This window comes from Hippichthys cyanospilos, chromosome 11 (assembly GCF_059441005.1).
Source record: "Hippichthys cyanospilos isolate Australia breed blue-spotted pipefish chromosome 11, RoL_Hcya_1.0, whole genome shotgun sequence".
Classification (NCBI taxonomy): domain Eukaryota; kingdom Metazoa; phylum Chordata; class Actinopteri; order Syngnathiformes; family Syngnathidae; genus Hippichthys; species Hippichthys cyanospilos.
Window position 1 is genome coordinate 10354894 of NC_142379.1, and position 24107 is coordinate 10379000.

Below are 24107 nucleotides of genomic sequence, written 5' to 3' on the forward strand. Positions count from 1 at the left end.
TGTAAGCCTGTCATCAAGACTGCAGGACGAGAGAAAAACAGTACAGTATTAAGCCGATCGCACGCACGTTAGTCCAGCGAGACTTTTCCCTCGGGAGAACTACAATTTCTACAAATTCATGGTTCCGTCCCTCCAATCCCGGAACGACCCAAAAAGCGTGGACAATCACGGTGGCGTCGTTGAGAAAGAAGACACGTGGGCAATACGCTGTTTGAATAACCCTTTCTTTAATCTCAACTGCAAGTTAGCTTATGTGTGGTCCACAACAATGAGGGGAAAAATAGAAAATTCTATTTCGTGTTGTTGTTGCGTATCACCGGCAGGGAGTCGAGTGGGTGGAGGGCGCGCGTGTGAAATGAATGCATTTTATCCGCTACGACTCTCCTAATGACTTCAGTCTTTACCTATACACAAGTATATTGCTAGAATACTTTTGACAAGCGCGAGCCGACAAGTTGGAAAAATAAACAATGCTAAAAGTCACTAAGGTGGCTGCTCGTACTAGCGAAATCTTTGAAGGACTTTGGTGTTTTTTTGTTTTGTTTTGTTTTTTGTACCTTGGTAAAAACTGCTTCTACTCACATGAGGGGTCACATGACAAAACAAACACTAATTATGATCAATCATCACCGTCATTGAAATGTGAAAAGTAAAAGGCACACAGAATACAAACACTAGCCGCTTGCTCAAATGAATGCTAATTTGTACACTTTTTTTTTTCAAACAAATGTCCTCCGCATGTCCTTCCTTTCAACAAATGAGTCATTTGCACATCTTTTTTTGTCATATATGACTGCAATACACTGTCTGTTATTATTGCTGGCGGTACCGGTTTTTACCGCCACGGTGGCAACGTGAGGTGAGAGAAAATGGGGCTCATTTATTAAAAAAAAAATAAAAAATTACCAATGAATTGTAAGGCCAATATCGAGTTTTACAATAAAGTCAAAATATGAAAAGTCGTTATTACGATGAGTTGTAATTCATCGAGTGATTATCAAAATTGTGATATTACAAGGAGAAATCAAATCTTTCAAGAAAGATATTAGGTCAAATTTACAATTGAGGAATGTGTCAACAATTTGTCAACAATAATCTGTGTTTTAATATGTGATTGCTACAATTGTAATTGTACAAGGACGAGGTAGCCCATTTTCTAGGAAACAAAAGTCTAAAGTTGAAATTGGAACGTGAATAGTCACATTTCATAAAGTTGTGAAATTAGTGAAGTAAAATTGCAATCATACACGGACAATAAAGTTGTAAAAGTATGAATATTCTTCTAGTAAAAGTATGACAACTTTTCAAATAACACTCGACGAATTACGAACTCGAAGAATGTAATGTCTAAAACATCACGATTTTTAACAACATTCTCTTGTGCGATTCAAAATGACTTTTTCAGGTTTTCAAACTACAATATTGATAAAATTATGATTTAATGGCAAGTGTGACATTTTGTTCTTCAAACTGTGCAAAATGACCAAATTGTTGTAATATTATGATTCCCCCTCTACTTTTCGGCTCGGCCACAATAGTCCTTGGCGCATGAGATTTCTATATTGCTATTGATAGATTAAAAACAAGAATGTGAAATTTCCTAATGATGGTTTTGATCACAAAGTCTGCCATTTTTGCTACGGTCGGCGTGCTGATTTGGAAAAACTTTTCCATTTGATTTAACCACACATACATTTTTTTTCACCTACCAGAAATATACTTCAACTTTTCAACTCAGTCTGAGTACTGCTAAAAATAATAATAATAATAATAATAATAATATTGTAAATCTCGCCCGTCCCATCGCTACCTTTGCCGCCTGTCCCAAAAGTGGTCACGCATGGCATCATCTGATACATTCTTCACAAAAAAGCGCCTCCTGCAGTTCAGTCACGTGACATTCTGATTTGTGCAAAAAAAAAAAAAAAAAAGCTCACATCTGTGCTCCTGCTGATGCCATCAGCTCCTTGCGCCCAATCGGATCGGCGTGGGCTGCATCATCACCGTCGTCTTCATGATCATCACAGAGGATTAATATTGCTTCAGTATTGCCACAAAAAGGTAGAATAATGTCACCAAACATTCACTATGGGAGCCCTCATTTAGCATGAGCCACAGACAAAGAAAGCGCTCCACGGCCGGGAAGGTGGAGAAGCCTTTTCAGTAGTGTTAGTTCAGTAGTCGCAAGGGAAACACTGAAGAGAGAAGAAATGTGTTGTGTCTGGTCACCCGCTCGGTGAGTCCTCCCATCAAAATACTGTGCGCCTCTATTGTTAGTGTCGCGTTGTGCTTGCCACCGTCGACGTGCTTGTGTGCAAAGTGACATCCCGAATTGTGCTTCATGATAAATGAGGGCTATTGCCTTATCTCCACTAAAAAAGTCTGTAAAGCCTACTTAAGGTTGTCGTCCAAGGCGTCTTGTTTTAGCAGGAAAAAAAAAAGTCGCCCGTGGCAAGCCGTTTGAGCGCCTAGCCCCTATCTTTAAAATCCAGCTGTGGTCTTTCACTGCCATTGACGCCTATATACATTTAAAATACATTTGAACTGGGCTGGCAGTGAAAGAGTTAAGATGGGTCTCAAGAGGAATTACTGCTCAAGCGGCTTGAGAATTGTCTTACTGGTGAGGACAACGAGCGTAACGAGCACACAGACCTTAAGCTTCGAGCAGATCAAGTAAGTGCTCAAACAAGTTGGCCTTCTGCCAGCCATTTTGTGCTTGTGGGTGCCGGTCAGCCCCAGAGGAGCTGGCTTCCAATCCATTTCTGCGTGAAATGCTGCACACTGTTGTCATCTTCGCCATCCTCGTCTCATTTGGGGCACGGGGGCCGCCGCCGGAGCGGCCTCGCCGCAGCGACCCGACAAGAGTTCCCGGTGCGCCGGCCCGCTCCCCGCTCGTCTGTTGCGGAGGACGGGGAGGAGACGGAGGGAAAGGGGGTGGGCTAAGTGAGGGATTTTGGTACCGAAGGTTCTCCGAGGTTCATCCCGACTAAGAAAGGTCCGTTTTCCTTTGTTGTAAAAAAATCTGCGCTTCCCCCATTGCTCCGCCCAAGTCTCCAAATCGCTCTGCTCTTAATGCTGTTCAGGATTTCCGTGCTTAATACTGCCCGAGGCTTCAGTTGACCAGCACAAAGCCGTGGGTGGAGTCCACAGTCTCCATCATCTCGCTGTCCAGGAGGGGGCTCTGCAGCTCGGCCAGAACCACGCCGTCGGGTTTGCCGGGCTCGCCCGGGGTCCCGATCAGGGACGCCTCCGTCTCTCCTGTGACGGGAGGGGGGAGCAGGCCCAGGTCCAGGGGGAACTCATACCGGCCTGGGGGCAGAGCTTCGGCAGAGGCGCACTGGGCCTGTTGCTCTACAGGGTAGCAGAAGCCAAGACTGGTAGTTGAGGTTTCGTGAGGCGATTGGTGGTGGTGGTGGTGGAGGGGGTGCAAGGGGTGGTGTTGAAGATGGGGGACAGGTGGTAGGTGCTGAGCATAGTGGTGGTGGCTCATGTAGGTGTCATAAAGAGGGGTCTCCCCTGGCTCCACGAGGGGGCTCAGGCTGTGGGGATGGCTGTATGGAGGCGAGGTCTGCAGCTGTGACTGAGGGCCGCCGGCTGACATGGGGGGCGCCTGGGGTGAATTCTGGGAAGGTGCGGGGTCTAGAGTGGAGCTACCCGCCGGATAGGAGCCTTCAGCAATTTGCATCTGATTGAAGTAGACGGGCAGGCCCAGACCCTGCGACTGCTGAAGGTACAGCCGCTTCTGGTTCAATCTATGAGGACGACACAGGCCAGTTGGAGACACACACAAACATTCCACTGGTTCCACATCATTAGATCTTTCAGCTGGCTGTCACTGTGCTAAAATCGGAACTTGATCAAACAACATGCCCTTCCGGGAACAAATATCACAATGTGACGGACACATAAAAGGCATTATAACGGTATTAGCAAGCTTTCAAATAAAAAAGGCAACGATAAGTGTGAGCGCTATCTGGCCAACTATGGTACTGGCAAAATTGAAAGAACCACATTTAATTGCGCAAAGGGAAGTGTAGTTACTTCACCGCAGATGAGGTGAGGCATTTATTTGGCAAGATGCCTCTATTTTGTACAAGCCCATTTGTATGGAATCATATCTACAAATTTTATCAGCACATTAAACTGTATGTCAAATGAAATGGGTGATGAACACAATTAAAAAAATACTATTAGGGCTATATATCAAAAACCAGAACTATACATTACATAAACATGGATGCACACAACATTGTGGCCCGATCATGTCAGAATGTAGTGAAAAGCAAAGATGCCATCTTTACTTGAGTAAGAAAGAGTCACATTCAAATTCAAATGAGATTCTCTTCATTTCAATTGAGATGTGTGGCTGTTTAAGATCAAATCAGTGGATCGATTTATTTTATGCATAATATCGATTTATGGACATATTATATCATTTTGAGAATCTTGATTCTGATGAAAATAAATTTTTTGCACACTCTTAATTATTACCATATTTTTCCTGCTGACAGGTATCAATTTGAGGGAGGTGTTTCTTCATCTTCAGTTATTAGTGACAGAAATTTTTGAAGAAACATGCATTTCCTACTATGCATCTATCATAATAAAGAGAAATTTTGAGTATGAAAAAAAAAACCCACACATATGTAAAAAAAAATCTAAAGCAAATTTTTCCCAATTTGGAGTATAGCTGAGTATAGTCTACAAAGATGACTCACCGATGTTCTTGCAGTTGTTGCTCTAAACTTCGAGGGGCCTCCTTACAGAACATCTGGCAACTTGCAGGACTGTTTGCCAAAACACTGGACTATTGGAAAGAGGAATCAAAAGACTATTACTATTTACATAACAGTATGTTACCATATTATATAGAACATCATAAAGTGGATTGGGTTATCAGTGTCTTGCAAGAAACTAGCGTTGATGTGGCAATTAATACTGAATCTTAAAACAACCTACGTGTATTAATGAACAATAGTGGTAGCACCACATGCCGACAGAGCCTACAATACGCACAATCATCATGATGAACCAACAGTTTAATTCTGCATATTATTTCGATTCTGTTAAACCTGTACTGTGCTCTTTAAGTATAAAGTGCTATTTTTCTAATAAAACAAAAACCTTTTGAGAATCTGGAATGTATTGATGGAATTTCATTTCAAAAGTGAGGGTTGAAAAGAAAAGTAGGAACATTCTCACAAGTGTACAATTCTCCAAAATGACAACGTTGAAGAATTAGCCCAAGTAGGTCGATGCAATTGCATGCATAATAGAGGAAGGATGCGTGTGCAGCAACACCCTTGCCCTTTAGCGTACGTCGATTAAGTTACATCAAGCGTACCTGCAGACGATGGGTGAGGTACTGTGTCTCCAAACTCTGGCGACGGGACAGGAGAGGTGGCTGCGGTGCACCTTGGTATAAAGTCTGGCCCTCCTGTTGCTTGGTTGCCTCAGTCTTCCAACACAAACATTGTCAAGTTACAAACAGGACTCAAGGACACACTCAACAGTGCCCCCCTCTCATGTCAGTTAACAAAGCCGTGTCAGGGCCTGGGTGCTTCATGGCGTGAGCTAAGTGGATTATCCATACCATGTGTTGCCAAAATACCTTTGTGTTGACTGATCAGCCAGATGCCTCACACTAAACGGCATGTTCCACAGGGATTACATGTTAGTGAGTGAACGAGAGCATATTAAAAGGATGATGGGGCCAAAACATAGGAGCGGTGTTATTGCGTTATGAAAGACGGGCAGCATGGGAACAACCAGATCTTGTCAGCTTTGGCTATTAATTGTGAGTTTGTGTTGTTATTTACTGGAAAACCCATGAATCTTGGTCCCATACAGTGTGTCTCATTGTGTGCATGTGTACTTGTGATTTGGACTTCTTGAATGCCAGTCTCTGCTATGGGTAAGTCTGACAGCCTTCGACAATGGCTGCATTCACATTGGCCGAGGCTCCAGGCCCCAAGGGGACGAGACACAGTAAACAAGCCTCAGTTGGCCAGCTCTCTACGGGTTACACAACAGCCCGGGTGCCTGTCTTTCTTTTTTTTTTTTTTAATTTCTGAGCAAAATGGTGTGAGGATAGTGGATGAACTGCCAAGGAATGAGTCTGCCATGCGTGTATGTTTGTGTCCTGATTATCCAGTTCGACTGACCTCCAAGAGGTTGTGCAATTGGTGCTGGGGTCCCGAAGGGCTGATCGGTGCCCCCTCTCCGGATCCCATCTGCTCCACCAGCATCTGAACTTTGTTCAGCTCCAAGATGCCTTTGGTCCTCGCCAGATTCTGGAGGTGCTGTCGAAAGGCAACTAAACCTGTGCAAAAATTAAATCGGCTTTCATAATGGCCCTTTCTGACGGTGTGTTTCCATGAACGTCACTGCACCGCTGTGGGTGTGTAGTCCGTGTGCACATATGACAGTGTGTGTGTCTGATAAGAGGCATCCAGTGGTGACGAGCAATGGCTGCGAACGATAGGTCCTGACTCACTGAGGTGGTGGGAGTTATTTCTAACACGAGTCAGCAGTCTGACGCAAAAGAATCCGCCGCATCAACTCTCTCCCCAAAGAGGATTAAAAAAATACACTGTATATAGCACGCACGATAGAGAAAAGTAACACAAACACCAACCTGGAGCACATATTGCAGACTGTCAATGAAGATGGAGATGGAAAAACAAATGTTTTCAAGCTTTAATTATACTTTTGGCTTGGCTGAAGTGCATGTGATTTATGTGTAGGCCAAGATCAGGAAAGCAGTATATGGAATGGGAGAGAGGATGTTTTGAATTCCCTCGGTGATCACCCCCACAAAGTTTTCATTGCTGTTTTTTATGGCAGGATGGGGCCCGGGGTGATGTAATTAAATGTTGGTGCAGACCTAGAATAGGGCATGGGCAGGAGGTGAATATCTATGAAGTTGCACCATTTTATACTGATCCACGTTTGGCCTTTAACAGAGGGCTACACTCAACACAATATTGTCCCAATCCATCAACAGCACACGTCTCAAACTCCAATCCTTGAGGGCCGCAATTCTGCATGTTTTTGATGCTTTTGTCAGGTGTGTTTGAGAGCAGCATCGAAAACATGCAGGATTGCGGCCCTCGAGGACTGGAGTTTGAGACCTATGAGCTACCGCATGTATTTCATGAGTAATTATGTGCTCCAGAAAGACAACCATAAAACTGAAAGGAAAAGCAAGACAGAGGCTGGGTGGAAGGGGTGGATGCTGTGAGAAATGAGGCATAGAGGGAGCGGTAGAAATAGGAAGATGGTGACATATGTGGGCTGAAACCTTCTAATATCAGTCGGTGATTCAGGATGTGAATCAGAGTCAGAGGGCTTGAGTAGAGGAGGTGATTGGGAGGGTAAGAAAGAGGGAGGAGGGTGTGAACAAGAGTGTGAGAATGAGGTACTTTATCATCTGGAACGTATTTGTCGTATACAGTGCATGGATATTTATGTTAGAATTATGGTGCATTTACAGTATAGGCGCAGGTAGGGGTGTAACATGCAGCAGCGGCAGGTGTACTGTGAGCCTATCACTCCTAGCTAGTGCCGCTTGCATCTGTGTGAACTCTGTTACACGTCAAAACTCCTCACAGCGCCTCATGATGGCATCCAAGGAGACATGATCTGACAGTTTACTGACACTTATTTATTCTTGCAGTGAAGCTTGTCTCCTTCCACACTGGTGACTTTTCCGGTCACACAAAATATCTGTCAGCACTAGCTGGCTCAATCTGTCTGAACTTGCCTCAGTCATGCAAAGTGCGGACTCTAATTTTCAATGTGTCTGAGCATTCACACAAACTCCCTGAGCAGGCTTTGGACCACTGTAAGCAACATCAGACATGCAAATGGTAAGAGGAAGGAGGGGGACTTTGAGTATATCCAAGGTGCAAGCTACTGCCCTGAACTGAGCCAACGAAAGAGTGCTAGTTCGCTAGTGCATTGATGACACAAGGCAACTGAGAGCTGCAAGACAGGACAGCAAGATATGATGTCCATAAACACTTAAACGTATGTCACAAACTGCTTATGTGCTTCCTATTCAGCATTAGGGCAATAGTCTTCTGTTATATATGAGGGGATTGGTTAGGTGAGAAGCAGAGTCCAGCTCCAATAAAGGAGAACGACACATCTCCAACTGACATGTTGCCACACACATCAAAACCATGTTTGTTCCTCTTCAAAATGTTTGAATAGTTTGCATGTGATTATTTACCTTTTTTTTTTTTAATATCCTTGGCAATAAGTACTGACATAACAGTTAGCGTGTACTGCAATGTCACCCTGATAATAAACCAGCCACAACTCAACCGAACTCATATTAGATAAATATAGCTTTCCAAATGTTGGTACATCAACGTCTTCATATCACAGAAACAACGTTGCACATAAGACGAGACTAGATAAAATTAACTCCAGTGGGCGTCTATGGTGGAGCGCATGGTCCATGTGGCATTTCAGTCTATAATGCTCCCATACCTTTACTGCCATTATAGACACTTTTTTTCTTCACACTCAAGTCAACCATATGCTCAATCAACTTGGGTAACCTTTTCTTTGGTATGAGGTGAATATGAAAATACAAATCGCTTAGAGGGAACAGCGTTGATGAGCATGTACTATGGAGTTGTAATGATAAGACTGAGTCTGCTACTGACCTTGCGTGAGCGAAGTATCAGAGGCACGGCGTCCTTCTCTGAAGCTGATGGGTGAGCGGTTGTGGGTGTCCCTGTGCTGCGAGGTCAAGGCGGCCATTGCTGGGTTGGCCGGCCGGGTGCTCAGGAATGACGTAGTATGGACGTGAGAGGCTGTGCTGTTGGCCAGAACCACTTCATTGAGCGACGGGGGGTCCTCAAGCAGGCCGATGTCGCTGTGCATGGAGCCCATGTCATAGCCCATGTCAGAATCCACGCTGCCCGTGGAAGGGTTGTGACCCAGAGTGAACAGTTTACCTGGTTGCATGCAAAAGGAATTTAGTTGGGGAAAATCCAAGGAAAAAAAAAAGTAGGTTTGATCTTGGGGTGTGCGTTGGATCAGCTGACACCATACCCTGGTTTGACGTTCCTGGTTGGTTCGTGACCTCAGAAAGGGTGTGTCGCCTCTGGCCAAAACGAGCAGTCAAATAGGCCAAGGACATGTGGGGCGCATCCTCCTCTGTGTCGGGTTCTTCGGTCTCGATGCCCTCATCAATCGACATCTCCATCATGTTGCTAGGAGACGAGGTGGAGGACTTGCGGAGCACGGAGATGGGAGGCAGGGGGTCCAGCAGGCAGCCGTTAACCTTAATAGGGTGCAGAATATAAATTAGTTCATTTATTCATGATTAAAATAGTCAAGCATATAAAACACACACAGATACAGTATAAGGTTTAATTTGCACTCTTGTTGTCAACTTTGGAGAAGGCAGGGCCAGAAAGTAGGTTTTTATTGCCAACCCCTCAAAATCATGAGTTGTTGCAATAACAGCTGCTGTCAGTAGAGACAGAACAACTTTGCCCATCTTCTCCATCTGCTTTCACTAGTGCAATGGGATCAGATCTCTGTTACTCAACAGCCACACGCATACATACATACATATATGCAACCTGTACACACAAAACCCAAAGGGGAAACCATCACTGACACAGATGGTAAAAAGCAGTGTAACGCTGGAACAAAAAACCTGAACATGAGCTAATGACTGATAAGTTGCATTAACTTTTTTTTTTTAAAGGATTCAAATTGGTGGTAGAGCGCTGTGGCTTCCTGTCTGTGTCTGTTCGCTCTGCAACACATTTGGTCACATCATCACAGGACCGCTTACATAACCGCGCTCCATTCACGCAGATAACACACACACACAACTCTCTCCCTCTCCTGCACTGCTAACAACACACACACACACGCACAATATAATACATTTTGGGAAGTGAGGACTGCATGTGTGCTTCACTCTGAAAATGTATGAGGCAGTGAGACTCTTAATAGTCTGCCAGGTCACAACAGGCCAGCAGGAAAAAGGTCAGTAGTTGGCACAGATAAACAGGGCAAAAAAAAGTGTGTGTTTGGGAGTGTGTGTGTGTGTGTGTGGGGGGGGGGGGGGGGGGGGGGGGTAGTACATGAGTGTGTGTGTGTGTTGAATGTGTGTGAGAGTCTGAGAAGTATGCAGGACAGGCAGCTGTCCTGTCTGATGTGCGCACTGGCTTGAGGCTTACATAAGAGGACGAGTCATCTGAACTCTGGCAGGTTGACGAAGCAAGCAAATGCTGGAGCCCTCAAAGGAGCATGATGTGCGCGCACACAAGCACAGACAGACACACACACATTCATGTGTGTGACTCACAGTCAGTGAGCTTATCAAAACGAATCACTGTCAGAGCGCATCAGGATAATGTTTCTGGACATTCTTTGGCAGAACGATAATGACTGTAATAACTGCATTTTCCATAACCAAAGCCAGATGTGATCGGGCCGTCATATGAGGTTAGAGAACATGCACGCAAATGCAGGCATAAAGACATGCGTGTTCCTCGCCATCTGAGCCTGATGCTGCATCTACTGACGGTGTCTTTGGACCTACTTTGGGTGTGTTGACGTCGTCAGCCATGAAATTCTGCTCCAGGGTGCACGTGGGCTGGTTGAAGGTGAACGCATCAGAGGCGGCTTGGGAAACGGCAGGGGACCGCAACAGACGGACTCCCGGCGGGAGCAAGCCCACCTGGGCTGAACTGCTAGTCGACTGCAGTGAGAGGAGGCAGAGTGTTATGGGTCTTTCTTTAAATCACAGCAGTTGACTCTCCAAACACGAGGACGCAACAAATGGAGCTGCTGTGCTTTTAGGATTTTATAAGCAATAAAATGGGTGGGGAGGAAATGAGAAGGAAGAGGCAAGAAAAAAATGCATAACTAAGCGATGAAGATCAAGGCTGAGAAAAAGAGCAGGTGGTGAAAATAAATGAATGGGCCAGTGTGCTACTGAATGCAGGTGTGACTAAGAGTGCTTTGATCAGGGAGGTGAGGGTGTCATCTATGGATTATTCACAAGCCTTTGGCTACCTTGGCGACAGTTTGTTCAGCGATAGTGCTGGGCCGCCGTTGACGTGCATCCAGCCTCTGCTCCACTGGGAAGCTGCAGCGGTGGGCCTTGAGCCGCTCCACCAGTAGGTAGTAGATGGCAGCAAAGTGGTTGTAGCTTTTGTTCTGGAGAGACTGGAGGAGAGATAAGACATAAAATGACATCACTGACAAGTATCCTTTTTCTTTGTCAGAAAGAACGCTATGAAAAAGTTAATTTAAGTTCTTTGGTTAGAGTCCCTATCAAGTTCATCCTGTAATTTTACCTGACTGATTATCTCTAATTAGAGCATTGTACCATAATTGTTATATAACTTAGAAAAGTACTGTATGCCCACAAACTATCATCTTCATTTAATAAATAATTTGGGATTCTAAGAAAGATTTTTATTTTTCATTATGTCACTATTCGCCGTAGGTATCCCATCACAAGTTTCTACAGCTTCCGAACAAAACTAAAGGGTCCATTATGATCAAAGATCCCAAGGTATCACTCTTGGTTCCTTGTCGTTAAACAGTGTTTCTCAAATAGTAGGGCGGGCCCCCCTGGGGGGTGGGGGGCAATGCCAGAGGGAATGCCAATGCCCCCAGGGGAAAATTATGTTTTTGCCATATCAAGTGTTTTTGGTTTGGCATCTTTTTTTAGGCACTTTGATGCACTTGGGCTTGTTTCTGCTTATGAAAACTATTAACCTGTGTAAAGGCAGTAAAAAAAAAAAAAAAAATGTACTTAGCTGTTGAAAGTTTTTATATTGATTTGTCTTTGTCTCAATGTTTAAAAGTATACAGTTTTAGGTTTACTTATACAATTTTTTTTATAGATAATAATCTTATTTATGATTGGCATGGCTAGTGTGGTGGAGGGGTGCGCGAAATGCTTTCTCTTTCCTAGGGGAGGGGGCTTTGCAAAACAGAACTGAGCAAAGCAGAGACCCGAGTATGAGGAATAAAAAGCATAAGGAGAGAATGGAATTAAAAAGGTTCTACAGCTCTCCAAAGTGTCTTCTGCTCTGAGACCAACTAAAAAAACAGTTCCAACTCCCATGTTGGCCCAGTAATAACCCGTGTTCTGCCTTTGTTCTTCCCAGTTGCACACAAGCCAGAAGCAAAATTCCTTCATTACCGAATCCTAAGGTCTATTTTGCAATGCTGCGTAGCGAATACTGAACCACTGTGACTGTGGTTTTATGCTTGTGTCTGAAATCAAAGGCCTCTCATGTGTTTCTTATCTTGTGATGGAGCCGCACAAAATGATGATTTGTTTTTCAATGCATATTAAGTGTGTCATAAAAGTTTAGTGAAAAATGTCCAATGTCAGATTCCGGAGGCGTTTTCATATTTCTTCCTGATTCTGTTAGTTGACAAGTACATATTTCTGATTTTTAAGTGACACTTTTTAATTATTGTGTTGTCAAAGAAGTAAAATCTGTCCACCATTACCTCTATTGTCTTGTGCTGGTCGATGCCAAGGCTGTGCATCAAACGTATCACCTGCTCGCTGTACTCGCGCACGCCTGTCTCACCCTCGGCAGAGACAGGTTGCTGATACAAAACCGGTCGCTGCACCGGAACATCTAGCGCCATCCACTTGTGCTCTTTGATCTGCGCTACTGACAGACGTTTTGACGGATCCAGGACCAACATCCTTCGGATCAAATGCTCGCAGTCTATGAGAAGGGAACAGAAAAACAATGGCAAAGATGGCTTTGAACAAATGAATTATGATGTACTTTTTGAATTATATGCCATGTTTTATCTCTGTTAAACGGCAGTGTCTACACTTCTTTCAAGTTCCCTCTCCTCTCCAAATGAAATCTCCTGACCTCTCGTTAATGGTTGGATGAGACTGACGTCAGACACAGCTGGGTTCCTAACAGGATTAAGGTCCCCTGCCTGCACCCGCAATGGCTCAACTGCATTCCTAACCGCCACATGGAACCCGGAGCCGTTAGCACCACTGTTAGGCTCTTGAAATATAATTTTGAAAGTTGGTTTAAAAAACTAAAAATCTAAACATAAGTGACAAGTAAACATGTGAAACTAGAGTCCTGATCTAATATTAATGCAAAGCAATGAACAAAAAAAGTCTCAATATTCTTCTTATTATTAATACTATTTAGCTTTTAAATAAAGATATTTCAAGGTGATATTTTTATGGCTATAAATAAGCAGTGGTTCAAATTGAAAAAAAAGAGAAAATTATTTTAGATTTTTTTTTTAAATGATTCATTTTCAGCCAATACCAATCAGCTGAAAATGACATGATTTGCCCTGATTTTCGTTCACATTGAAAATGAGTAGGGGTAGTCCGATCAGGATTTTATACTGCCAATTCCAATAAAGACCACCTCTAAGTGGAAAACTTTTAATTTGGATTGTAAATATTTGTGATAAAAAACATATTTCTCCCTATAGATATTCATACTTGCCTCTAGTCCTTCAAATATATAACTGAAATATCGTTGCCTTGTACTTGTGCAGGTGTAACAACAACAAAGTTATCCTATCTTATCTTATCCCATCCTATCAATCGTATCATAAAAACCAGCAAGTCATTTTCAACACTTTTGAGCCCTATTTCAAAAAAAATTACACCCACGAGTAGACTGACTAATAGCATAGTTTTTTTTTTTTTTTTTTTAAATCAACTTTATCAAAATGTATTTATTAAGTCTTGGCCCGATGCCAGAATTATACAGCCTGATTGGACTGAAAATCAGAGAGACAACAAAGTCTTAATTGGCCAGAAAATGAAATACAACAGCACAATAGAGCCAGTTGAAATAAAAGAGATGCACCAAACATTTTGCCTTTAAAAGGCCAATATTGTTCAGATTGGATCAACACTGTTGGAAATCAATTCAACAAAAAATATTTTGTTATAATGGTTGTATTTTGCAGTGGTGTACTGGTGTAGAATTACATTTAATGTTTCTTTTGAATAAAGTGCTCAGTTTAAATATGTTGCAGCTCCCCTATCCTATCGGAGCTTCATTCTTCTAGTCTATTCTTCCCAGATGGCCAACTGATGTGCTTTATATAATTTAGTTAGACAGCCCAAGCACTTCCAATAAAATTTTCACATCATTATGTGCACAAGCACCAAGAAAAAAAGTTTACCTCACACTATTACATATTAGCAGTAAGCTCTCTACAATATTGGACAAGTTAAAGGGGGTTGTGCTCGTTGCCACAGCTGTGTTTATAGCAACAAGCAAAGATGAATATATTCCTCCAAAGGTTTAAAAGGGAAGGTTGTGGACTATGTCAGGGGCAAAACTGCTGGAAGCTGGGCGGCTGACTGATTGACACACTGCTCCTGGCCAGGACATTACACCATCACCACCACCACCGCCATGACTCAAGCACAGAAGCATCCCGGTTAACACTCACAGCCTCCAAGTGGTGTAGAATTGCAAGAAGGGGGTACAGCACTCTGCTCTTAAGAAGGCCCAGATAGGGAGAAGGTAACTCATTAGTGACAATTTCACACACACACATATACTTCCAATCAATTGTTATCATGTCTACAACGTAATGGGCAGTGAGATCATTAAAATTGTACCATTAAGACAAAATAAATATGTTGACAATTTGACTAAAATGTGTTAATGATGCCGCGGGATCAAGGGCATTTTCCATTCGCGCGCCAGTACTATGGAATGCCCTACCTATGGAAGTTCGCGCAGCCACCTCAGTAGAAATCTTTAAATCCCGACTAAAAACACATTTATATTCAAAAGCATTTAGTTAATTGAGCCTGTCTGCAGCTTTCTTCTTTTCTCTTTTTTCCTGCCCCCCTCTTCCGGCTGGGAGAGGGGGCTAGCTAGATGGTGAGGGTTGACTTGACCGCCTCCAATTGGGCCCTGCGCTGAGCGACCATCGCGGGTTAGGAGAAGGGGCGTCTGCGGTCCACCTGGTTGGAATGTGGGATGGTTCCTGCCCAATGGCTTTGCCTGCTGTAAAGACATCACTGCACTATATAGCACAATATGTTTTCTGTAATTTATATTGTTTATGTGTATGTCTGTATTTGGTACATGCAGCATCCACTTCAACCTGTGGGCCTGGAAGGGGGATCCTCCCACCTGTGGTCCCTTCTGGAGGTTTCTGATTTTCCCCTAATTGGGGTTTTTGAGTTTTTCCTTCCCCTTCTGGGAGCTTTGACAGGGGATGCTGTTGTGTACCCTTTACTGAAAGGCATCTGTGAAGCCCTTTGAGACTTCGGTGATTTAGGGCTATACAAATAAAATTTGATTTGATTTGATTTATCTTTTATTATTATTATTATTGACGTTATTATTACAATTGTAAATGTAAAAAGAAATGTACATTCAAGCAAAATACTGTAAATAACTCTTCATATCCCACTACTATAATAGCTTCAAGACATAACATGCTATTCCACATGCAACCATGTTACAGTTATTAGAAAATGGCCACCAATCTATTCATTTTCTAGAGCCGCTTATACTTCCAAGGGTCACGAGGTTGCTGGTTTCTATCCCTGCTGACTTTGTGCAGAAGGCGGGGCACACTCTGAACTGGTTACCAGTCAATTTCAGGGCACACAGAGACGAACAACCATTCACGCACCCAATCATACCTAAGGACAATTTAGTATGTCCAATACACTTGCTATGCATGTTTAAGAGTGTGAGATGAAGCCGGAGAGCCCGGAGAGAACCCACGTGGGTTCGGAGAGAACATGCAAACTCAACACAGGAAGGCCGGAGCCAGGTGGATTTGGACTCGGATGCCTTTAACTGTGAGGCAGACGTGCTAACCACTGCTCCACCGAGCCACCCAGTTATAGGAAATGTGAAAAGAAAATTGTTTTAGACAGAAAAATATATTATTTTCTAAATATCTTTGCATTATTGGATCCACTGACTTAAGTTTTAGTGGCATGTATGGTTTGCAGTTTTGGAAGTATTTCAGCCACAAAAGTTTGCAATGGGAGTCAGATATGTACAAGAAGAAACCCGATGTTGGGTTGATGGTTTCCCTGGATAACATGACTCATGCGTCTTCTGCGGTGTGCCAACATCCAGCAGTGGAATAGGAGCATGGTGGCATACCATGTTCGCAGTGATGAACTGTACTACTTAATGTGAACCCCCATGGGAGGTTGGCTGCTGGAAAAGATGATCTTGGAGCAAAAAAGTTTGGGCATCCCTGGTCTAAAGGATTTCACTGGCTTGTTGTCAGGTTACATAAACAGCTCGAGTTCTGGACTTAAATCTAGTTCGAACTAGCTAGCAGAGTCACAGCATGACTGCTTTGACACTGTTAGCAGCACACATATACCTGTACACTATTAAAAACATGCACATCACAGAGGAAATGCTGTTATCACTGCGTGCCCTTGGCCTTAATCACGAACACAATGCTACCTTAAGTGGGTAATGCCATACACAAGTGTTTTGAGCCAAGCAGAAGATGTGATGGTGTCACAGGAGAAAATAATTTTTTTCTTCATGCTGATTTTAGCATTAATATTTTTTATGCCAACCATGGCTAAGATGGACTTCCTACCTTCCGTCATGAAGTAGGGAATGCGGAACCTTCCTTCCAAGACTCGCTGTCGAAGTACAGGCAACGAGGGTCCGTCAAAGGGCAAGGCACCACAGACCAACACATACAGCACCACACCCATACTCTGGAACAATTCAGACAGGAGGATGCTATAAAAAGTTGCAGTTCCTACTTCGACTTCTAATAGCGCTTCTAAGCTTCTAAGGATATTGTAAAAGACTTACAGTGGAAAAGCAGGACTGTGACACAACTTATGCACACAACCTACCCATATGTCCAGTTGTGGGCCCTCATACTGTTGGCCTTCGAAAATCTCAGGAGCCGCATAGGGGGGGCTGCCGCACCATGTGGCCAGAGGCTCGCCAGGCTGGAAGAAGTTTCCAAATCCAAAGTCTGCCAAAGACACAAGAGTGGGATAATTTTTATAGTGCTGACAAAATAAAAAATCTCACTTTGAAACATTGAGCAATAATATGACAAGTTACATTTGATTTTTTTTGGAATGCTGTAATACTGGCTCGTGAAGGATATTAACTACCATAAATTATAGAATATTCATCGTTTATCTTTATTCCAACAAACAGTTGTGCAGTCTAAAGGAGCATGCTTTTGATTAAACACTGAAGGACCACATTCTTACAGGAATACTACATTTATTTAACCGTTTTCAGCAGAAAAAAACAACAAGTTTACTTTTCGAATACAAATACAAATAATCACAAATAATAGCTTTAAAAATATATTTTGCTTTGGACAGAAAACGACCTGATATGCGCTCAGGGCTCAGGATACAACCAAGCATGGTCAAGCTGAGGTGTGATTGGTTGTCAGTTTCAGCAAACAGAAAGCGGAAAAATGTTTTAAATGTATTAAATCTACAAAAAAAATACTTATTAAAATAATTATGGGCACATTATTTTTTAATGCTGAAAATGGTAAGTACTTTAGTGTATGTTTAATAGTTGTCTTTTTCAAAAATCAACCACTCTGTCACAGTTATGTCTAAAATTACATCAATTGCTTTGGAATTATCTGTTGATTAATAATTTTAGCAAGTCTCTGATAGCTTTAGCAAATCAATTGAGTAAAAGATAGAATTATCCTATCCAAGTAATTTGTTGGATAATCCAAACAAATTAGGAAATTATAAGATCACAGACTGTGCTACATAAAACACATATTTGTATGCTGAATAAATAGGTGCCCTAAAAGAGGTCACCTGCATACCTCACATGAGCTCACCAGAGGTTTTGCTCCACTGGCTGTCTGGAGCCTAAACAAGTTGAATTTTATCTACTGAAAAGCATGACACCGGAGGAGTCCACACATACACCAAATACAAACTATTCTACATTTCCGGCTGGTTAAATCAGAATTCAATCAGCAATATCCACAAAAACACACAGGAATATGAAATGAATAATGTATTAAAATGCCTCATTTTTCATGAAAGCAAATTGGAGGTGCATAGTTCCTCTTTTTCTCCCTCCCGTCATACAAAGGCCATATTCACAAAAGGGATTAAGAAAAGGGAAGGAGGGGGGGGGGGGGGGGGGGGGGGGCACAGGTCACAAATAAAAACTAGCATTGTTTGCTTTTTACCAATGTGATCCTGTGATTATGGTACCAACAGTTAAACCAACAGTTACAGGAGATGACAATGATGCTCACTTAACCCTCTGCTCTCATGCTTTTTCCATCATTTGACACAGTTATGTAAACTGGGAGAGAGTGGGGTGGGGGGGAATAATGATGATTAAAAAAAGTCTGGCTTACATAATGAGGGCTGGAGGTGATGTTAGCACATGAGAGTAGACACACATGCTGCCGAGTGCGAGAGCACATGACAGGATACGTTCCACAATTATGTTCGGCACCAAAACTGCTGTCATCACAAACGTGGGAAGATCTTGTGGAGCCTTCAAACTTACACAATACATTTTTCTAACCAACCATATTAATGGCAATGATTGAATGGCAGATATTCATAAAATTCAATGCATCACCAGCAACCTATTGAACAACTCAATTCTTCCAATCCGCACAAAAATGGCATTATGTGTATTGTATGTAAATGGAGCATGAACTATGAAAGCAGTACTACAGAATGCAAAAATGAGTTGCAAAGCTGCAGTCATTTGTATTGAATAATTTGCGTGTTTCGGCATACATCTGCAGTAACATCATTAAAGCCAACAAGTCTAAACGGTGTGCCACACCTACGGCTTACAGCATTTGGGCTTGCTGTGTGTTGATGCTGTGCATGCGAATGTGACACAGGTAAGAGTTGTTTGTTGTTGTTGTTGTTGTTATTGCCAGTGCAGATTTAGCTTCACAAGCTGTGACCCACTTTGTGGAGTGAAATACTGAATAGTCAGTTTGATGTCAAAAAAGATGCCGCACACTGCAGGCAAGCTGCACAGAGTCTGAAACACACACAACATCATTAGCATAATATTGGCCTTAACGTGACACTTGAGAAATTACTACAGATAACGGCTGATCAAATGTTATCATCATGCTATCGTAAGAAGACGTCTGAGCTCAAGATATAATGATCCAAATCGTAATGTGGCAAAATGAACCAAATTGTACTGCTTAGTGAGAATGAGGCTTTAAAAGAATCAAAATAAAACAAAAACCTCCATTAACAGTCTATCTAGTGCCTGCAGATATCTGCCAAAGAAGGATGGTTGAGTCATTGAGCCCCAATGACTCAAATGGAGATTCTGTTGCACAAACATGTCATATGATGCACCATGGCGGCGTTATGCTTGAGATAGATTAAGAACAGAGGTCTCTGTGAGTTATTTACCCCGGTCAAGGTGGTTAGTATTTCATGGTAGGGCAATGCTATGATGATTATGTAACAATCAACATTAAATAACAGAATTCAGTAAAAAAAAAAAAAAAAAAAAAAAAAAAAAAAAAAAAGAATCCTTTTGATATGAATGTAAAGACATGCCAGTGATAGCTACCCTAAAACATTTACAATTTGGTGATTTTTCAGTGTTGGTGGAGTTTTAAGTGCCATTTTAATTTAGCCAACGATATACACCTGCCTCTTTTCCCAACATCAAACGGCCCCCCTGTCATGTAAAAGGGCTTTTTGAGGTGGAAACATGAAGGGCACCCCCCACTGCCACTGATGACCTCTCTCCTCTGCAGTCTGTATGAGTCTGACCTCTTTTCACTGACCGCTACATGTATGAGCTTCAAAAGCTAACCCAAGAGGTGGTCTTCAGGGGAAAGACATCATTGATTGAAAAGCCAGAAATGTGACTCAAATGTGTGAATGTTCGAAGTTGTTTGGATGTTTGTTGATGATGATGTGAATCTATGGCCCTGCTCTGCACAAGTTTTAAAAATATGGTATTAAAAATATAAAAATTATGTCTAAATTGAATAAGTCCTGGTATAAAAGTTTGTGATGTGTACATTTGACTCATATAAACTACTGTATATATGGCTGAATATGTAAGATTGTATATGTGAATTATGTGCAATGCGTTTGTTCACTAAAATAATCATAACCAATCAATTACACAAAGGGAGACAGAAGATGCTGTCAATGCTATTGATTATGAGTTTGAGCTGCAGTATTTGATCAGTGTTATGTTGAAAACATGCTGTGCTAACCCTGCATGCATGTTCAGTCTGTTGAAGATAAAATTGTTGCTGTAAGCAGGCAATTAAAAAAGTTTTAAACAAAAATACAGAAAAAGAAAAACATCTATGAACCAATTTTCTGTGTAAATATCTGCTGTTATGACCTGTGGTTTTATAGTCCAGTACAGCTTATTCATCATTAAATACAGGTGTGGTTTACAATCCGAAATACAATGTTTTTAGTGTACATTACTGTAAAAGGTGAAAATTTGAGGTAAAACTTTATACGTAAACATGGATGTCACGACAACAGTTCTTCTGCTCATCTGTAACTAGCAGAGGTGCTATTGATTCAGTCTCATTTACATTCAAGCGCTTCAATATTGACTACTCATAATGATGCGCATTTCACAGTTTTGATAAACCATTTTTGTTGGTGGTGTTGCAGCGCTGCAAAATTGCAGACATGTCAAGAAACCCCCCTCAAAAAAGTCATCACTTAAACGTAATCTATCATGTCCCTCTATTTGTCAAAGTGCATTCTGGCTCGAAAGCACAATGCGTACAATGCTGCTCATCTCCTCCCCAGGGAGTGTTTTCCACTTCTGCCTAATCACTAACCAAGTAATGTTCTGTTCATTGTTTTTCAAAGCTAATCTGCGATGTGGACAATTGGCGGCAAATCAAAAGTGTCTCTTCAAATTGGGGTAATAACATCTCCGGGTTGTAATCTTGGGATCCATCGGATGAGTGGACGCAAAGCACTGTGTAAATGTGCCAGCAAAATGGCACCATGACAGTAATATGCTTCAGTCAAAATTGACCTTTTCTGCTTGGAACATTGGCCATAAACAAGCAGCAGCTGTAATTTGATGTTCTTGAACGGTTTTTTCTCCCTTAGTATTGTTGAAATAATAGTATAACCCTGCACAGTTCAGTAGCAAAACAAATTACAGCCTCCAAAAAATAGCTTATGACAGTAATAAAATAATCACCAGTTCCTTGAACATAATTAACAAAAACCTGACAAATCAGCGTAGAAGAACAATTTCATAAGTCAGAGAATTTTGCCCCCTTGAAAATAAAGCTGCAGTGTCCCTAGGGAAACATTTTGCACTTCTTCCATCTCAGTTTTAAAAAGGCTGCCTTCTTGAGATCTTGCACTCACAATCATCTCACACGCAACCACCAACCACTTCCCAACACAAAAGTGTGAATGGCCAGAACAGGTAGTTAAGACATTTCTAAACTACGTCAGCATTGACATCACAACAAGGCAATGGATCAAAAACGTGTACAGTATATTTCACACAGACAGGGGAATACACATACAAATTTGTTGTTAATAAAGGAAAAAATAAGTCAGAAAAATAATAATGGTCAATAAAAATTTAAGAAAATTAATGAAAATCTGGTTCAACAATTACAAATAATGCGAAGAAAAATCATGAAACGGGCTTGGACAAAAAAATGATGGTACCCTTAATTTTTTTATTATGGAGCACATTTTGAGGCAATTAGGAAAACCAAACTTTGTAGCTTTCAATGAGACTTGCTTGTCGATAACTTTCTTTGTATTCTGGAGACAAATCCCTCCTCTGATTCATCTGGTCCATATTTTTACACACAATGTCACAAAGCATCACGGCAACTGCTTGTCACCAATTAAGTAGGTCAACTGGTTGCTTATATGTTTTAAGACACCTGCGATGCTAGTTCAAAAAGATGCATGGTTGAATACGTTCCTATCGTCAAATTGTTTCCAAAATTTTCTTGGGAGTACCATCATGTTTGTCTAAGTGTTTTTGATGTGTTTATTTGAAAATAATTCTCTATTATGACTATTATTTTAATGTGTTCTCTCAGTTCTTCAAAATAATAGCAAAGAATATTTTCCTCAATTCACAGAAGACTACCAATATTTTTTACAAAGTGTGTATACTGGTCACTCATGCTGTCGTACCTGCATTTTTAATGTTCATGTGGCCATCCAGCAGCAGATTCTCTGCCTTCAAGCCTTCAAGTGTGTATACTGGTCACTCATGCGGTCTTACCTGCAATTTTAATGTTCATGTGGCCGTCCAGCAGTAGATTCTCTGCCTTCAAGTCCCGGTGGACAATTTTGCGATTGTGACAATATTCCACCGCAGACAAGATCTGCCAGAACTTCCTCCTGGCCTCCATCTCACTCAGTCGGCCATGCTTTGCCAGGTAGTCTACAGCCAAAAAGAGAGGAAATTGGAAACTGAACACTCTAAAGAAGGCGAAAGAAAAAAACGGCGAAACATGTCAGGTTAGAACCTCTTAGACGTTTTAAGATTTTACAGTTTTTTACTTTCAAATTCTAAAGTTTTTAAGTCTTACTACTGTCTGATAAAGAAGAAAACCATAAAGGAGAGAGGAAATTGGTTAGAAAGGTAATAAACTATCACTGTGCAGATTTTGCAAACACAGTCCAAAGGTATTCTATCAAACAATTCACTCATTGTTGTTTTATCTGTTAAGTGTAATTTATTGCTTTTATGAAGAGCAGACAAGCTGCCGGGTTCAGTTTATAGCTTTGTAACGTCACAGCATACTTTGTACAGTACAGTCAGAAAAGGATATTCTCGTTTTCTTTTATCGAGAACCCAATTTTATAGCCGGTGTCTAGTAGCATGAATGCATTGTGCCATTACTGCTCGAGGAAGGTAAAAAAGGTGGTGAAACAGCACTATACTCGAGAAGGGTACGTGTGAATGTGAGGGCTGTGTGAGAAACACAGATTGTTTTTGATTTCAGTTTATCTACTTTATCTCTACTAGTAGCTTTAATCAAGTAATACATATTTAAGTAGTTGTATTTTAAATGCAATATTCCAATACAATCTGGTAAATCAAACACAGTTTACAATTATCAAAATAGCCAATCATGGGAGTTTTGTTTTATTATTTTAATGTGCAATGATTTCCCATGTAAAATATGTTTGTTGCCTTCAAAAAGGGTCCTCCTAATACATTGTTTGGTAGCTTTCCAGGGCATCTCTGGCAAGCAATATTGACCATGTCTGACTTTTGTTTCTTTTTCTTTTTAATGGTTTTGGTATAAAGGCAAAAAACACAAACTGAAATATTAGCTTGAATACGACAATTGGATTTGTGACAAGATCACCAGTGAACTGAAAAATTGTTGTGGGTGACTTTTCCTATGATGGAGCATTCTAACTAACAATGGGGTGGTCCGTTCCAGGAAACCAAAGTCCTAAATCATTGCGGTTCCAAATGATTTGAAGAGTATGAAAGTGATACAAATTGTATGATGAGTCGTTCACAGTTAAACGATCTCGAACCAATTCAACACCTTCAGGACATGTTAAAGTGATGTGTGGTGCCTCCTTTCAACAAAATTTCCTGGTCAGTTAAAAAAAAAAAAATCTCACACACACACACACACACGCAGAAATCAAGAAATATTTGACCTAGATTGCATTACAAGCAATGCCATAAAAAGCACATCAAATATTTTAAGCATTGGAACATAATCCCCATGGGTTACCAACACACAGCAAGAGACAAAACAATCAAGAACCCAAAAGTCTCATCGGAAAAAAAAAAAGCATCTCTAGCACGTAACACATTTACATTGTTACAGGGGAATGTAAAATCATCCACAACAAGGTACAAAAACTGCAAAAAAAAAGCTACTGATTAGATAGTAGCTGCACGGTACATTCCAACGTGAATGCCATTCAGTGACCTGGGCAGCGCTTATGTTTTCATGCAAAGCTGCTAATCAAAAGAAACACCACAGAGGGGAATGTGTCGACGAGGTCCAAGAGAACAAGTCACTCAATGATCATTATTTCTTCAAGAGCTTGTGAGGGTGCAACCAACGCAAAGTGAATCACT

General features: G+C 41.5%; 1 protein-coding gene across 1 annotated transcript in view; it reads right to left on the bottom strand.

Annotated features, from left to right (window-relative positions):
• Positions 1-205: 205 nt before the first annotated feature.
• sik2b (salt-inducible kinase 2b) overlaps positions 206-24107 on the bottom strand; it is a 44444-nt gene continuing 20542 nt past the window's right edge. Inside the window, exons 4-15 of the mRNA XM_088426706.1 lie at positions 22275-22436; positions 16880-17004; positions 16612-16735; positions 12514-12740; positions 11056-11208; positions 10580-10738; positions 9070-9301; positions 8679-8972; positions 6165-6322; positions 5345-5458; positions 4719-4807; positions 206-3752 (exon numbers count right to left, since the gene is read on the bottom strand). Coding sequence (XP_088282832.1) covers positions 3113-3752; positions 4719-4807; positions 5345-5458; positions 6165-6322; positions 8679-8972; positions 9070-9301; positions 10580-10738; positions 11056-11208; positions 12514-12740; positions 16612-16735; positions 16880-17004; positions 22275-22436 — 2477 coding nt within the window. The 3' untranslated portion in view covers positions 206-3112. The remainder of the gene's footprint in view (positions 3753-4718; positions 4808-5344; positions 5459-6164; positions 6323-8678; positions 8973-9069; positions 9302-10579; positions 10739-11055; positions 11209-12513; positions 12741-16611; positions 16736-16879; positions 17005-22274; positions 22437-24107) is intronic.